This window comes from Chanos chanos, chromosome 3, assembly GCF_902362185.1.
Source record: "Chanos chanos chromosome 3, fChaCha1.1, whole genome shotgun sequence".
Classification (NCBI taxonomy): Eukaryota; Metazoa; Chordata; class Actinopteri; order Gonorynchiformes; family Chanidae; genus Chanos; species Chanos chanos.
This window is the reverse complement of record NC_044497.1, coordinates 43,665,855-43,682,775: the sequence shown is the minus strand read 5'-3', so window position 1 is coordinate 43,682,775 and position 16,921 is coordinate 43,665,855. Positions and strand designations below refer to the sequence as shown.

The 16,921-nt window shown below is 43.2% G+C and overlaps 2 protein-coding genes across 2 annotated transcripts in view; one reads left to right on the top strand and one right to left on the bottom strand.

Moving 5' to 3' along the window:
* The window catches only part of nup188 (nucleoporin 188), a 16,477-nt gene extending 4,174 nt beyond the window's left edge, over positions 1–12,303 (bottom strand). The window contains exons 1-33 of the mRNA XM_030769023.1: positions 12,277–12,303; positions 11,530–11,584; positions 11,173–11,246; positions 10,909–10,993; positions 10,635–10,715; positions 10,446–10,490; positions 10,260–10,352; positions 10,048–10,167; positions 9,623–9,834; positions 9,355–9,469; positions 8,663–8,863; positions 8,064–8,153; positions 7,514–7,579; positions 7,242–7,361; positions 7,016–7,142; positions 6,655–6,810; positions 6,279–6,405; positions 6,000–6,087; positions 5,833–5,909; positions 5,451–5,565; positions 4,909–5,029; positions 4,439–4,505; positions 4,119–4,244; positions 3,865–3,998; positions 3,142–3,248; positions 2,604–2,810; positions 1,833–1,999; positions 1,627–1,696; positions 1,470–1,537; positions 1,186–1,381; positions 438–515; positions 241–326; positions 1–115 (exon numbers count right to left, since the gene is read on the bottom strand). The exon at positions 1–115 is cut by the window's left edge and continues 31 nt beyond it. Of these exons, the coding sequence (XP_030624883.1) occupies positions 1–115; positions 241–326; positions 438–515; positions 1,186–1,381; positions 1,470–1,537; positions 1,627–1,696; positions 1,833–1,999; positions 2,604–2,810; positions 3,142–3,248; positions 3,865–3,998; positions 4,119–4,244; positions 4,439–4,505; positions 4,909–5,029; positions 5,451–5,565; positions 5,833–5,909; positions 6,000–6,087; positions 6,279–6,405; positions 6,655–6,810; positions 7,016–7,142; positions 7,242–7,361; positions 7,514–7,579; positions 8,064–8,153; positions 8,663–8,863; positions 9,355–9,469; positions 9,623–9,834; positions 10,048–10,167; positions 10,260–10,352; positions 10,446–10,490; positions 10,635–10,715; positions 10,909–10,993; positions 11,173–11,246; positions 11,530–11,584; positions 12,277–12,302 (3,615 nt within the window). The 5' untranslated portion in view covers position 12,303. The remainder of the gene's footprint in view (positions 116–240; positions 327–437; positions 516–1,185; positions 1,382–1,469; positions 1,538–1,626; positions 1,697–1,832; positions 2,000–2,603; positions 2,811–3,141; positions 3,249–3,864; positions 3,999–4,118; positions 4,245–4,438; positions 4,506–4,908; positions 5,030–5,450; positions 5,566–5,832; positions 5,910–5,999; positions 6,088–6,278; positions 6,406–6,654; positions 6,811–7,015; positions 7,143–7,241; positions 7,362–7,513; positions 7,580–8,063; positions 8,154–8,662; positions 8,864–9,354; positions 9,470–9,622; positions 9,835–10,047; positions 10,168–10,259; positions 10,353–10,445; positions 10,491–10,634; positions 10,716–10,908; positions 10,994–11,172; positions 11,247–11,529; positions 11,585–12,276) is intronic.
* A 284-nt stretch (positions 12,304–12,587) lies between these two features.
* Positions 12,588–15,534, top strand: dolk (dolichol kinase). Its single transcript, XM_030769421.1, has 2 exons — positions 12,588–12,660; positions 13,557–15,534. Exon 2 carries the CDS (start codon positions 13,729–13,731, stop codon positions 15,304–15,306), a length of 1,578 nt encoding a protein of 525 aa, XP_030625281.1. The 5' UTR covers positions 12,588–12,660; positions 13,557–13,728; the 3' UTR covers positions 15,307–15,534.
* The last annotated feature ends 1,387 nt before the right edge of the window (positions 15,535–16,921 follow it).

Here is a 16,921-nt window from a genome sequence, read left to right as displayed (position 1 = left end):
GAGTGTGGAGAAGAGTTTGGCTTTGGTTCTCTCCATGAGCTGCTGGTCAGCCTGTAATACACTCTCCAGCATCAGAGAGAGAGGGGGCAGGAGAGCGGGCGCCGACACCAGCACACTGAGAGAGAGAGATTTAAACATGACTACACAATCAATCAATACATCAATCAATACACAAAATCCCAGATACATTACTCCCACACAAATCTCAACACACACAAACACAAAAAAACACACACACACCTCTTCCACTGTTTGAGCAGGATGAGTAGCAGGGTGGTCATCATGGATCCCAGACGCAGACATGGAATAGACTGAGGCATCAGCAGCTGGGGACATGGAAGAGAGAGGTGGGGAGGGGGTAAGGTTTATGTAAATAACACATTATATCCGTGGTAGATCTGTTAGTGTGTGTGTGTGTGTGTGTGAGAGATACTCACTGCAGCTTTGGTCCCTTCCAGCACATCCATGAAAAGCTTCAGTCTGACAGAGTCCTCCTTTAGTTGCATCACTTCAGACTGAACACACACACACACACACACACACACACACACACACACAAAAAAAAAAACAGGCACCATCAGTTTTATACACTGCACAGGCATCCCATCATAAAGGATCTCAGCTTATTTAAATGTAACCCATGAATTTTGAAGGGACTGTAGACTATGGTACGGTATCCACAGGAATAGTGAGCTGTGCATGGTGCATCGTGTGGTTGGTATCCACAGGCATAGTGAGCTGTGCATGGTGCATCGTGTGGTTGGTATCCACAGGCATAGTGAGCTGTGCATGGTGCATGGTGCAGTTGGTATCCACAGGCATAGTGAGCTGTGCATGGTGCATGGTGCAGTTGGTATCCACAGGCATAGTGAGCTGTGCATGGTGCATGGTGCAGTTGGTATCCACAGGCATAGTGAGCTGTGCATGGTGCATACTGATATCCTCTAACATCATTCAGTACTGCAAGGTTTTTGCAGTGGTATGCGACATGGTCAGTCCTGGTATAGTACGGTATTGTGGTACAGTGTACAGTATGATAAAGACGACCACAAGGGTGTCAGTGATAGAGCATTTTTTCATATAATACAGTACAATGTGTTATAGTATCATACGGCTCGGTGTGGAAGAGAGCAGTACGCTCTGTTACACTGTATTACTGGTACATGAGAGCACAGTGTGTCTTACATGACTGGCAGAGAGGATGAGAAGGGTCCTCCATGCGGAGATGAGCATCTGTGACTCAGAGAGCCAGCGCACACCTTCATCCTCCCCGTCACAGGCCGCACACACCAGGTCCTTCACATACTGGGACCAGTACTCATAACGCCGACTACTGGAGAAACGCTGCAACGCTGACTTCAGAGAGGCTTCCAGCGACTCACTGCTCAACACACAACACAACACAGTGAGACGGCGTGTTTGTGTTAGGCGAGTGAACGTACATGAGTGACATTATGTGTGTGTCTCACCTGACTACATAGTAAATCTCAAGGCCAATTATTTTCATCACAAAGGCACAGGACTCTAACACACAAGGCTGAAGAAAAGAGAGGAAGACATGGTCAATCAATCATATACACTAGGATCTACACAGTAGCAGCAGTGAATACACAAACTCATGCCCACCTCTGTGGTCTCTGAGGGGGAGGGAAGGGTTCCAAAGAGAGGCCTGGTCAAATTCTCCCAGAACTTCTCTCTGTAATGGGAGCACAGGTCACATGATCAGGAGAAAGTGTGTGTGAGAGCGCGCGCGCATGCCTGCGTGTAAGTGTAGACTCTGTGCACTGGCTGAGTGTTGTGCCCGTGAGAGTGTGAGTGAAGGTGTTACTCACTGTGTCCTGAGTACAGATAAAGCACTGTCCCGTCTGTCCTGCCACAGGGCGTGGAGGAAGGCCAGGGCTGCTCGCTGCAGTAACGGAGGACACCAGTATTTCTGCTGATCACAGTCCAACAGCTCCAGCACTACAGCAAGACAGCTCCACTCCCCCAACGAAAACTCCTGATTCAAACACGCAAAACAGAGAGCAATCCCATGTTAAAGACAGCTCCACTCCCCCAACGAAAACTCCTGATTCAACAAAGAGCAATCCAATGTTAAATACAACTCCACTCCCCCAACGAAAACTCCTGATTCAACAAAGAGCAATCCAATGTTAAATACAACTCCACTCCCCCAACGAAAACTCCTGATTCAACAAAGAGCAATCCAATGTTAAATACAACTCCACTCCCCCAACGAAAACTCCTGATTCAACAAAGAGCAATCCAATGTTAAATACAACTCCACTCCCCCAACGAAAACTCCTGATTCAACAAAGAGCAATCCAATGTTAAATACAACTCCACTCCCCCAACAAAAACTCCTGATTCAACAAAGAGCAATCCAATGTTAAATACAACTCCACTCCCCCAACAAAAACTCCTGATTCAACAAAGAGCAATCCAATGCTACAATTCGCCTTAAAAGAAAAGTCACCCCCCATAAAAAATCAAAGTCATTCTGGGCTGATTATTCAAAGCCAAACACACACACACGCTGCTTGGCTTAATCAGTTATGATGACTTGCATAAATGCACATGTCACAGGTGTTCTGGGCTCTCACCTTTGAACCTTCGGTGGAGTCTTTGACCTCTAGGTTAAGGAACAGTTCGATGAGGCCGGGCTGTGTCTCCACGGCTACCGTGAGGAACTCGAGGATGGTGACTTTGATGCGCATGTCCTCTGTCTTACTCTGCACGCGAGTCAGGAATGCATCCCTGATGGCCGCTGCATCGCTGCCCAAACACGCATACACAGACATAGGAGCCACCTGCTCACACACACACACATACACACACACACAATCATTATAACAACACGACTTATAGACACAAATCATTACAACAACATGACTAATAGTATTATTACTAAAAATGATGCTATACAAATGTACATACATGCGTACAGGAACATACATTAATGATCACTGATAATATGAGCAGTGTCAATACATACGCATACCTAAAGTAAGATGCAAGTCATTTACATCCACACAGACACATCTAACTCTAATAACCAGTATCTCTAACACGACATCCATCCCCACACACACAAAAACAGCAGAAAAAGACATCAGTTTCTAACTCTTTGCTACAGATTACCGAGGCCAGTCTCTTGAGCAGTTGGATGGCAAGGCGGGGCAGAGCTGGATCGTGCTTGTGATAAATGTATTTCGCCAGCACCGCTATCAGGTTGTTGCCATGACCACCTGTAACCCATAACATCCAATAATTATCTCGCACATTTAAAGCCATTCAAACCGCGGATTCAAATCTCACACTTGAACATCTATGAAGACAAATTACTGAAAAGCTTAAAAAGCACTGAAGCTTTCCTTTGTAGTGGAAATGCCAGGATTTATGATTCCATAATATATTTAGAATCAGACATGCTTAGGGTCCTGCAGGCAGACCTACAGTTTGATGCACAGTGGTCTAATACAGTGAACTACAGTGAAAGTGTTAAAACTAACGACATTTGAATGCACTGGATCTGAGGCTTTAATAACACACAGCTCCTCATATGATGTTCCTGAGAAATGCAAGTCAGATATGAGAGAAGAGAGCATGAAGTGAGTTACAGCATACTAACTGTCAATCTATACAAAAAACCAGTCACAGAGCTTAAGCAAAACAGCTCCATCTCAGACCTAAAGAGGAACCAACTGTGTCTTATCTGTGAGGTGTTGTGATCTGTGTGTGTAGGCATGACTGCCATTCCACTGATGACCACCCATTTTCACAAGCTTTAAATCCATTTGACGTCTACCTTATTGTGAATACAGATTCTAAATTGTAGTTTAAAGGTGGTGCGTGTTTTCTCACCATGCTGGGTTAGTGCCTGTTCCAGAGGGGACACGGTGTCAGACTGAGGTTTGAGTCGGATGACATTGTTGGTGACAGAAAAGGCCAATTTCACTGTCTGTATGAGAACCTGGCCTGGCCCATCACATCCACCACTGGAAAAAGAATAGTTCCAAGACAGGTGTTAGAATATTTTCAGAGGCTTTATAATAAGGACAAGTGACAACATACCAAAGAACGTACTCAAACACACACACACACACACACACACAGACCTGCTAGGCTGCGCTGCTAGGACCATGTCTATGGTGTCCACTCCGACGCCCATGATGTTGACGACGGCCTGGCCGGCCTCAGTGTTGGCCAGACTGTAGATACACAGAGACTGCAAGCTGGGGGCACTGTGCGGCACAGGCAGAGGGGTCAAAGGGCCAACAGGGGTCAGAGGTCACAGATCAACCCAAACTCAAAGAGCAGTCAAACAGTAAAAAAAAAACAGATCACTCAGAGGGGTAAGAGAAAGAGTGAAACAAGATCACGTTTTATTCACCAGTGCACGGCTTAGCAGCATAACCATAATATCACTTCACCATACCTGCCCTGGGACTCCCCCTCTGGACTCAGATTAAGAATAGCATGAACCAGCTCCAGGATCAAACACCCTACGAGAGACAGAGAGATTTTCCTCTAATAAAACTACAGCTTCTTTCATGTCATTTTTACTTTAAAACATTTAAATCTGGTTTATTTTAGTAATATGTGGGTAATTCATTACATGTGAATTTATTAATGGTGAGTAAAATATATTTGAGACATTTAATAGCCTCAAATTTTATACTTATGACTTTCAAAATCCATAAAAGGCCAGGGCACATTCATGACCCCAAATCCAAAATGAATCCAAATCCAAATCATTCAGATTCCCTTTTATAATTGTCCCAAATTCAAGGGAATGACGCCTCTGGCCCACACACAGGAAAAGGAGAGGAACCTGAGTATGATCAAACTCCACTCCGGCCAATCACAACGCAGCACTGACAGTTTGTCCACAAGTGTGAAACTCACCAATCCTCTCACGCACTCCATGAGTGTTGTAGCGCCATTTGTGGTACGTTGGCAGCATCTCTTTGAGTACCAGCAACACGCAGGGAATTAGTCCTCTGCTCTGAGTACTGCCCAGCTGACCCTAACACATACACACACACACACACACAGGCAAGGTCAAGAACCACACTTTACTCAGCATCAACATAATACCAGGGCTTTACTCCCAAAGGGACAAACAGAAACTTTCCATAAATAGCATAAACATCCCACAACAGCAACATTCAACATTATCACATGACTAACATATCCCTGTATCTTGACCAGCCGTGTGTGTGTGTGTGTGTGTGTGTTTGTGTTTACATCAACATGTATATGGTTATTGTGCATGTGGTTACCTCAATAAACCGAACAAACAGCTGTATGTGTGTACGTGTGAGTATGTGTGTACGTGTGAGTATGCGTGACTGCTTTGTTTGTGTGGGAGCATGTACATTATTACCAGGCATTAAACAGGCATGTGTGGTTGTGTGGGTGAATGAGAAGTCAGGGTGTGTTTGTACCTTAACAAGTGTGGTGACCAGTCGTAAGAATGCAATGGTGACAGGGTATTCTCCCCGTGGCTGCTCGATCAACACTAACAGGTTACCATAGTTACCTGCTTTCATCCCCTCAGCACTGGGGAAAACACACGCATACAGTCACGTGACATATTAATATTTTATCATATTCAATAGTAATATTTTAATATTTAGTCACTAATAAAGAGCCAAAATCATTAGAGTCAAAGTTCAGATGAGAGTCAAAGTAAGACAAGTCTGTGCTGTGCTAAGTGAGCGTCGTCAGAGCTGAACAGAAACAGGAGTGATAAACCTTTCAGTCTGAGGAGACGATAACTAAGAATGAGACTATGCTGTCTGGGGTTTGCTGTTATGGGGGTGTTACCTGATACACTGGGCCATGTTGGTTGGAGGAGTTGAGGCGAAGGGAAGGAAGCCAGTGTGGTGTAAACTGGACCAAACCTAAGTCAAAAACAGACAATATTAATGACCTAATTGCCTTATGGATGCATGCGTGTTACTTTATGCGTAATTTATGTAAACCCCAACTACCTTCCCAGGTTGCCGTGCGGCAAGAACGATGAGGCAGTTGACACAGGAAGCAATCACGTCCACTGGAGGGTTAATCACAGACGTCAACCTAACACAAAAAACATAAATATTAGTAAATCAGTCATCACCAATTCCACCAGAAAATCAGATACTGATTCTGTTGATAGATCAGTCTAGTCCTTCCATCTACTTGTCTAAAGACACTGTTATAAGTCAGTATGTTGTCTACAAGTGTTGCAGGGGTAATGTACGTTGGCACGACCTGTGTCAGAGACTTACCTCTGCAGCAGCATGTAGATGCGTGAGGTCAGTGGTAACAGGCAGTCAGAGACAGTCCAGTCAGTGCTAATGATCTTATGGAGCAGGTCTAATATGGGCTTTACCCTCTCACAGTGAACCAGTACGTCTGTAAGACAAACACACAATCACCTCATACACACGCCGTCTTTGTTCGTAGTATTTTGGAGCACATGCTGCATGAACTTCACTCTCTCACACTACAGCTAGGGCTGGGTGGTTAGAGCGGTTTAACCGCCCTAAGGAAATGATCCGTACTCCCACAGAGATTGTACTCTATCGGTATGTCTCAGTGGTGAGCGTACATATGTGTGTCTGTGTGTACAGGTACATGTGAGTGTAAAGCGTATGTCCATACCTGCAGTGGAGACCACGTGCAGGAGCATCTCTATTTCACAGGTGAAAAGTGTCCAGGAGCTGTAGGAGTAATCCCATCGCACCACGTAACCCTGTTCACCCATACACACCTGGCCCAGACAACCCTGAGGCATCCGCAAGTTAGTCTGACCAGCACCTGCACAGACAGACAGAGAGAGAGAGAAAGAGAGTGAGAGAGAGAGAGAGTAAGAGAAAGAGAGAGTAAATACATTAAACACTTGGAAAACATACTTGTAGACTATCACAGCTTTCCAGACAACTTTTAAAATGATAGAAATTCATTTACTGAAAATGGCTTGTTGTGAAAAATTGAAATACAATGAATTCAAACACAAACACACCAAGAGGGTAAAGGAGTTTGGGTGCCTGTCTCCTCCATAAGGTTTCGTCATCTCGGGATAGAATGTCATTGGGTTTGTGTTTGTAGACCTCAGTGTAAAAAGACATCTTATCCAAGAACATGTACACCTGAGAGAGAGCAACCGAGAGAAGAGGGGGGAATTTCAGGTCAGGCTATTCCAATGTTATGTGCGTAGAGTGTCAAAAGGAACTGCTGTGTGACTTTACCCTCTTAGCAGTAGACTTGTCTGAGAGCAGAGCTGTCAGTAGCTGGAGTAGAGGGCCTATTCTGTGTGGGAACACACCCATAGCACTGTCCAGAATCATCCCCAAGCCCATGTTTGGCTTCTGAGAGGAAAAAAAAAAAAACATCACAGGTGTCAAAGATCTTTGGTTACAACTGCTTAAGTAGGTTAGATGTTTTTAGCAGTGAATGTGGGTTACATAAAGAATAATCTGAACGCTGAGAGAGTATGTGTCGTCTGCTGGCTGACACTCACCGACTCCCAGAAGAGTTCGGCCAGGCTGGGGGCCGTGAGGACCTCACAGGCGGCATTGATCAGGTGCTACATAAACATAGACACAACTCAGTCAGTCCAGTTCATCGGGTTCACGACACACTTGGGCTGAGCACAGATTGATAGGCTTCAAAACAGGTAACAGTCTATGGTGTGGTTTAGTGTCTGCTGTGGACTGAGTGCTATCTAAAAGTAGTTTGAAGGGTCTTTTTTGTTTGTTGCTGTTGTTTTGTTTTTTTTTTATCACAAGACATTTCAACTTTCAACTCAATCACCTTCCTACTGATGTGGCTCTGCAAACGTTTAAATGTTTTGGCAAAACGTATTCCAGTTGATAGGATGGGTGTTACAGGTACTACGTAGTTTGATTATGGTCTCATGTGGTTTTGATAGTGTCTGATGGAGTCTGACTGGCTTTACAGGCTTTTGTTTTTTTTAGATATGATCTGCAGATGTTTTGTACGGTCTAAACGTGTTAGGTTTGATTTTGGTTCTGTCCGTAAACAGGGGGAAAGACATCTGGCCGGATTACCTGCTGACTGCCCAATGTATCCTCTTCAAAAGAGGTGATGACAAAAGAGAGGAGTCCATAGATACACATCCGTGCTGTACTAGCCGTGCACTAGAGAGAGAAAAAACATTCATACAACATTTTTTAAAAAAGCTACACAAACACTTAGTTCAAACACATACTGTATCTGAAATACCGCAACACCACCACCACCGAAAAGTACTGGCTCATTATCTCTGGTAATCTTTCCATGCTGTGTAAAATATTAATCTTTAGTTTAGTTAGAGCTTTAATTCCAACTTTAGGGCTTTAACACTTCATGTATAATAAAGTAATTCTTGTGTATTTAGAAAAAATTACACTTCAATCCCACGTCACCCAAAAGTAAATATGTGTATTTTTGAGTGCCGACACAATTTTGCCAGAGCAGCATTCCAGTGTGACCTGTGCTCTGCTGTGTTTTTTAGAGTGTTAAGCCAATATCAGAGGTACACATTTTCACAGAGAAAAATCTTATGACGTCAGTAAATGTGGTGTGCAAGTTATTCTTACGTTGTTACACATTTTCACAGAGAAAAATCTTATGACGTCAGTAAATGTGGTGTGTGAGTTATTCTTACATTGTTGCTGGAACTGCCCAGACCCTGAAGCATCTGTGTGAGGTACTGGAAGACTTGAAGCTGAAGCGTCGTGTGACCAATTCTGCGGACCACAGAACCAGCCTCATCTGGACTGAGTGTGTGACGGATCAGAACCCAGCCCAACAGAACTGGTCCGTGATGAGAGATGTCACCAAATGTCAACAACAACTGGTCCATCTCCTGCAAATAGACACAGAAATGGTAGAGCCTGACACTGTTCACAATGATATGCAACCTAGACACTCTTAAAGAATACAATTTTAAACATTCCTAAATGGTCTAGTACCATAAGAATATTATAGCCTCATTACTTCAACCAGCATTTATATATGAAATTAACTGTGAGAAGTAAGGTGTGCAATCAATATTTAAGAGCAGTCAAAAACATTTTCTTTAATCCCTGCCCAGTATGCACTTACAAATCCTTGTATCTGTGTTTATATCCCCAGCAGAGACAAGGGTACAGAGCATAAACTGTAACATGTAGCATTTCACATCAGTGTAATGGGGCAGTCACCTTCTTAGTTCTGATCTGTTTGGTTGGTGCGTGAAGACAGTGCATTGTGACTGATTTGTGAGACAGTAAAGGACACTGTGACTGCACCGTGAACGAGCACAATCCATTGTGTGTTTTAAATGAATGGGTAATGTTTCTGATTGGTGGGTGTTACCTTGCTTATGTCTTGTGTGTTGTAGAACTGGTGTTGCTCTGGGTGATCCTCTAACGCACATTTATGCAGGAAATCAATGTCCATCCCTTCAACCAGGATGAGAGAACTAAAGTACCTACAACAAAGACATACACACATTCAAATTCAAAAAACGGATACGAAGCAAGATTTTGTGTGGTCTCCCGATATATTGCGCGTGCCTTCATTACAGTTATAAAATCCACAAGGGATTAGTCAGAAACGGCTATATAAATTGTAGTAAACTAACCCGATGCGGTCAACCAGCGTGTCCATGCTCTTGTCGATCAGGTGTCTGTTGGTTTGCCGCTGGCCGAAGCCTTGTTCTTTAAACAGGCGTGTAAAGGTCAGAAGGTCAGAGGGCGGCATCTCAAAGTAGGCGTAGTATAGAAAGAGAACCTCCAGCAGCAGAGCCTGTTCTCTCAAACACTGTACCAACCACCGACAAACCTGCCTCTCTGTCTACAGGGGCAACAAAAGCTGGAGGTTACCGGTTTGAAAAGAAACACCTTGAACAAATCTTTTGTCTTCTCTTATGTTTAGCATAAATAACCTGGTACTTTCAGGAAGCATGAATGATGGTATCAGTTTCCTCTCATGTGTGAGTATATGTATGTGTGCTACTGCATATATGTATGTATATATGTGTGTGTGTGTGTGTGTGTACATCCTCACCATAAGGTTGCCATGTGTTTCCCATGTGGGAGCTTCAGCTTTAAACAGAGCTTCAAATTGTTGCTGATAGTTAGACACCAAATCCTTCTCCAGTTTTGTCACACAGTTAGAAAACTCAGCCTGAGGGATAACAAACATCCAATGAAGAATGAACATGTAGACTCCCTGCGCACTTGTTGCAATTAACCAATCAGATGGCTGCAGGCCCTTACCCGATAGGGATGCCTCTCATCCTGAAAGTAGGTGAGCAAGAGGAGGACACAGCGCAGAAGACACACCCTTTCCTCATAGTAATACTCCACGATCTAACAAAAGAGAGCACACACACAAAATGAACTTGCATTCACTCTCCTCTGGTAAATGGATGAGTATACACAGAGAGAAAAAAAAAATCTCACCTTTAGCAGAAGGGCTTGACTCTGTCTCTCATCCTGCAATACAGACTGATCACACACACACACAATGGTTGTCAGTATTGTTCTCTCAAAAGCATTTCACTGCATGAAACAGTCTCTGTAGTATACAGTCACAGCTCTCCCAACACACACACACACACACACACACACACACAGAGAGTGCGTCTGTACCTTAAGTGTGTTGCGTGTTCCTCTGTAATCCTCCTGGAGGTAACACTGTAAGATCTGAACACTCTGCTGCTCATCCAGACCCTGTTAGACACAAACCATGAACATCAGCAGAAGCACACCAGTACATTACTCATAACACTCTCCCTCAGGGTGTATGTGTGTTCGATTTGTCATAAAGAGGGACTGTGTGACTTATGTGAATGAAACACTTTGTGTGTGTGTGTATGTGAGTGCAGTGTAGACTGTGTGTATGTGTTATAAGACTGAAACTGACCAGTAGTTTACTTATCCTCAGGCCAAAGTCTTTCAGAGTCTGAACCACTTTCTTATCTGCCTTTAGTGCATCTGCAGAAGCCACACTACACACAAAGACACAATATCAGACCATTAAATTGCAGAACAATTCGAATAAACAAACATATAGAAATACATACCATAAACAGTTCACTGAATTAGTTAAATATTATCTTAGCTATGAAATACAAAAAAATTTTTTACTTCATATTTTGAATTTCAAATTTTAGGCAGTATGTCTGACCTGGGTGGTTTGTAGTAGGAGAGGCCCTGCAATAGTCTCTCATAGTTTCTGTCAAGTTCAGCCTCAATCTGGACCTTTAACACAGCGCAGAGAAAAGCATAACAACTTCATTTCAAGAAACACGTTTTTAAGCTTTTTAAAATGTTAATAAACTTTAGCTCAATAGACATCACCATCACTCTCAAGCAAGGCAGAGAAGTAAAATCTGTTAATTAAGGTACAAAACATACAACAAACAACCTCGTTCATTCGCAGTGGAGCAGGTACATAACAACTAGTCATAAGGAGTAACAGAGGAAAAAATATATTTCGTAACGCAAAGCAATCTCAGGAACATCTTATTTTGTTATTACTTACCGGTTCCCTCAATGCAGATCTTCCCAACAAGATGGTCCATAACTCTCGACTGCTCCTGAAAAAAGATTGTTATTACATATGTAAAAGGGAGGAGAGATCTCGTTCAATGCTACTGTCGGTTTCCTACTGTCAACATCACCTCTGCCGGTCCTGCAGCGACGATTTCACGATTTGTAACAATGCTATGCCTGGCAACACAGCCAGCAGCCGAAAACAAAGACCACTCAGCACAGACGGTTAATAGTTTTATAAGTAGGTGGTAGTCATCAGTGCAGAAACGGCCAAACTTCAGCTGATGATTTAATTCCTTGCCGACCAGTAGTAAAGTTAACTTGCTGACGTTCATGTTTACCATAACTTAGCTATTAGTATGTTTGTCACTGACCAGACAATTATGTATTACATTAGCACTCTAAATGAAGAACATCATTTATTCGGCCAAGCACTGTGATACAAATAGTTAAGCTGTAAATCTTGCACTGAATCCACATTTGTTTCGCCTAACGGCTGTAATAACAGTGATGCTAGCGTTAGCAAGCTATTCAAATACCGCTCGCAACACGTTCCCTCCACATTGTGCACACACATTCTCTTAAATTATACAAATTTCTCTCCAGCGCTGCGATACGTTATGTAACGGTATAAAATTTAAAAACTAACTAACAGTAACAGTTGACGTATTTATGCCACATGTTTCGCATTCATTATCTTAAAAAAAACAACTAAAAGTTTTTTTCTTTCATTTACCTGACACACAACCCCGCGTCCGCCATCTTTCCTCGACACGTGACTTGTGACCTCACTGTACTCCGACACATGATCAGAGTGTTTGGGGGAGGTATTTACAGCAAAGGCGACCGCAAATTGTGAATATGAATGTATAATTACATATATCACAGTAAATGTTTCTATAAAAATTAATTTTAAAATGTATAATATCAAATTTAGCAACAGTCTCCAATTTGTAATAACACGTTTGAAAACGTACCATGTGACCTGTCTCTTTAACATGGCCGCCTCACAGGCTGTGAGATCTGACAGCTGACCTGAGGTAGTCGCAGTAAGCTCGAATGTCAGAGAGACTGTTCTTTCCATTTTAATAACTAAGACATCTAAGCGAGTCCAGCTTTGGTAAGTTAAATAATATTCTTAAATTTTATAATGCTTTACACTCTAGTAGCCCACAGCATTTTCCGGCACGGTCAGTTCTCTGCCTAATATACATTACGATTCTTTGTCGCAGGTTTTTCGGCACTATTGATTGAAAGGGGAAAGGCTCGCCGTTCGGTGGCGAGCTCCGTAGTGATAATTAACAGTGCTTTATGTATTGGGGAGTCAATAACGTATTATGATCTTCAGTACATTAATCAATGTCCCAAACGTAAGAACCGCAGTATGTCTCGCAAAACAGAACAGTGAAATAAAATACAAACGTCAGGCCGCTACAGATGTAGCGTGCTACCAATTGAAGTGTTGAGCAGTTACCACATCATACATAATAACACAATGATACATTTTCTCTCTCTCTCTCTCTCTCTCTCTCTCTCTCTCTCTCTCTCTCTCACTCTCACATTCCTTCTCTTCCCCATTTCCTTCTCAAAATCCAACTACATTAACTGAGGCGTTCTGAGTCAAGAGAACATTTTTGTTCTTTTAGTTACTGTGTCTAAAGTTCACTGTGGTTAAGAGTTCATTGGTACTTGCTGTCTGATTTCACAAGTCGCTGATAATTACAACAGGCTTCTGTTAATGTTCCGCAATATATCTGACAAGATAGACCCACTGAACATTTGCCTTATTCTTGTATGTGGATGCAGATTTTGAAACTAATCAAAGGCAGTAATTATCTTGTTTGTTTTTATCAAGGTGATGGAAATTTAAGTTGGAAATAGTATGACGAGAATGTATGTTTATGTTCAAAAATGTTATGTGATATGCAAAGCAAGATTTATAAACATATGCTCTGGTACTAAATGATGACTAGACCTCTTAGTTTTGCTTATTCTCTCTCTCTCTTTCTCTTTCAGGTGAAAGAACTGTTGAGCAGGAGGGATTGAATGTGGATAATGTGTACGCCAGGGAGATTCTAACAGAATTTGAACTCAGTTCTGTTAGAGACCTGAATCCCTGACCTCTCTTTCCCTCTCCCTCTCTCTTTCTCTATCACACACACTTTTTCTCTCGATATCTGAAGCAGCCATGCAGATAGATCCAGTGCTGGTTGAGTCATTGGTCGTCTTCTCTGTCGTTCTCTGTGTCCATGTGGCAGTGTGGAATCAGCTCTCATGGTGCTGTGTGGCATTGGCCATCCAGGCCTTCTACGTCCAGCACAAATGGGACCGGCTCATTCGCACTGGTGCTGCGGTCTTCCAGTTCCGGCCTGCTGCCAACAGCGGAGTTCTGCCTGCCAGTATGGTCCTGCCCCTCCTGGGCCTTGCGTTGCATAGTCGCTGCGTGGCCGTTGGCAATGTACACTTTGAGCGTTTCGCCATGGTGATCACAGTGACGGGTATGATGTTGGCACTATTCCTGTCACTGATTGCACTGGGCATCACCCGTCCAGTGCCCACTAATACCTGTGTGGTGGCTGGCATCGCGGGCAGTGCCATCCTGTATTGTACCAAACAGACTCTGACTGTCTCGGAGGTGATCGAGGTTCTGGAAGTCCTGCTGATCTTCGTCTATATGAGTCTCATCCTTCTCTACCTCCTGCCGCGCTGCTTCACACCTGGAGAAGCCCTCCTCATCCTTGGGGGGCTGAGCTTCATCGTGAACCAGCTGATCAAGCGATCTCTGAGTTCAGGTGGATCTGGAGTCCAGGCAGAGCCACTGCAGTTCTTCCTGCCTGTGGCAGTGGTGGGTTTTGTGCTCCTTGGCATCTTCTTCACTATCCTATTCCTCTTCATGGAATCAGAGACATGGGCAGCATCTCTGCTATTTCACACCCTGACAGCAGTGTTGGCACTCGGTGTGTTGTTGCCGTGGCTATCCTTCCTCACACAGCACCATCCTGTTGCTTGGCTGCTGCACTTCCTCACTCTTACCAACACCCGCCTCTGGTTGCTAGGATACTGGACCGCCCTGGTGCTATTTGCGGTCGCCGTGGTGATTCAGCAGAACCGCCAACGTTCAGCCGGCAGCAAGAAGTACCAGGCGTCAACAACAGTGCGAAAGTACTTCCACCTGCTCGCAGTGTTTACCTTTGCCCCCGGGCTGGCATTGGATCGTCCTTTGCTCCATCTGGCTGCCGTCGTGTGCCTGGCAGCATTCCTGTTCCTGGAGCTAGTGCGTTTTTTCCGGATTCGACCATTAGGAACGGTCCTTAGACAGCTCCTCACACTGTTCTTGGACGAGAGAGATTCTGGGCCACTCATCCTTACACATATCTACCTGCTTTTGGGCCTTTCATTGCCCATTTGGCTGTCTCCAGGACCCTGTATTCCAAAAGGTGGACTAAAGGGGGCAGCTGGGTTAGTACCCTATGCAGGGGTGTTGGCTGTTGGTGTTGGGGATACGGTAGCCTCCATTTTTGGGAGCTCGGTGGGTGAGATTCGCTGGCCGGGTACCAAGAAGACACTGGAAGGTACGGCAACCTCTGTGTTTGCGCAGATTATCGGCGTGGCATTGTTCCTGATTGCTGACGGCAACATCAACCTTAATGCCAGCTATTCGTGGATTGTGGGATCAATTACCATTGTGGCCATGTTGGAGGCGTACACCTCGCAAATAGACAACCTGCTGCTGCCTCTATACCTGTACATTCTGTTTTTGCTCTGACAGAACACATGCCAATACTAGTATCAGCGCACACACACACTCACTGTGAACTCTTCAGACCTGTGAAAGTTAAGTGTGTGTGTTCAGATGACGTGTGACTTGAGATTAACTGGCTGAATTACAGGCCAGCCTGTTTTGTTTGTTTGTTTTGTGTTCCAGAAAACACAGATAGAAGCCCCCTCTAAATAGTTACAGACTTTAAATTATCAAATAGAAAAAAAAAGTGAGATGCTTGATTGTCACCTGTAGTTTGACTGTAGTGAGTAATTTTAATGAGAAATTCACTGATGTAGTAGATATAATTCCCCCTTTCACATATAGTAAAACACACTATTTTTACGGTTCAGTATACTGTCCTTTAAATCATAAAACGAATCTTTTGGCTGCTTTGTTGAAACACGTTTCTCTTGTTTACATAAAGATTCTCTTTTTTGTTTCTTTGTTTATTTTTATATAAAAAAAATCCTTAAATTTTCTGTTTGTTCTTTGTGTATGTATATTTGGGCATGACAAGTGAAATTGCAAGGGGCTCTTGTACTTCCATACACACACACACACACACACACACTGAGGGTCCTAGTGTCCTCTGTCATAGATGAGAGGAAAGGATTATTCGCCTTGCCTCAGGGAAAAGGGAACAAAATGGCTTCATCTGTTACATCAAAAGCTGCTGGACAGACACCCATAGACCACCGCCCCAGGCACATTCTACATTGGAACTATCGTTGGCTGATTTTGCTGTTTGTTTTGTTTTCTTTCTTTCCTTCTTTCTTTTTTGGTTGTTTTCTGCTGGTATACATGAAGAAGGCATACATTAGTTCAGCCTTTGAAGAACACAACATGGACTTTTGTAAGTATTCTTTAAGCATGAAATCATAAATCTCTCCTGTTAGGAACAATGTACACAATGTCTGCCTTTATAATGCAATACATAAGACTGAGAGCTTATCATGTTTGCCTTAACGTATATACCTTGCATCCTGTACTGTACAGTAGTATTGCAAATAATCTGCATGGGTCCTGTAGGAGTTCATCTCTGACATTATGGGATGATAAACTCTCATCCATGTTGTGGTGTTGCAGGCATGAAATTAGAAAACACACAACACTTTATAGACAATCTGTGAGAAAATCTCTGACAGAAGAAGCAAGCAGATGGTAAAGATGAAGGTAGGATGTCCTCAGTTCTGTTTATGGAGCGACAGCCGCTCGTTGTGTCAAATCACCCTGAACATTTTTCCCGCTGTTCACCTTCCTGCAGTGTAATTGCAAATCCCCCAAATCTGATGTGAAACTTTTTTTAAATTGCATAAAATTGTACAAATGTCAAGGTTTTGTTTTAGTCCTACAGATTTTAAATATCAAAGACACATTTATTTATTTTTTGAACATATGTTTTTCCGTCTTTACTCGTGTAATAATTTATTCATGATATTTGACTGAGGTCTGTTGTCTGCTCGTTGGTTGCTAATGACTTCTGAAAGCTTTACATACAGTGGCTGTCATGGTAACCACAGATGATGTTAGCTTTGTTGAATTTGTTGTGCATTCTGAGAATAATTTTTTTTTGTTTAGGTTTTTTTTTTTTTTTACTATTTGAGATGTTTTTCCCTGG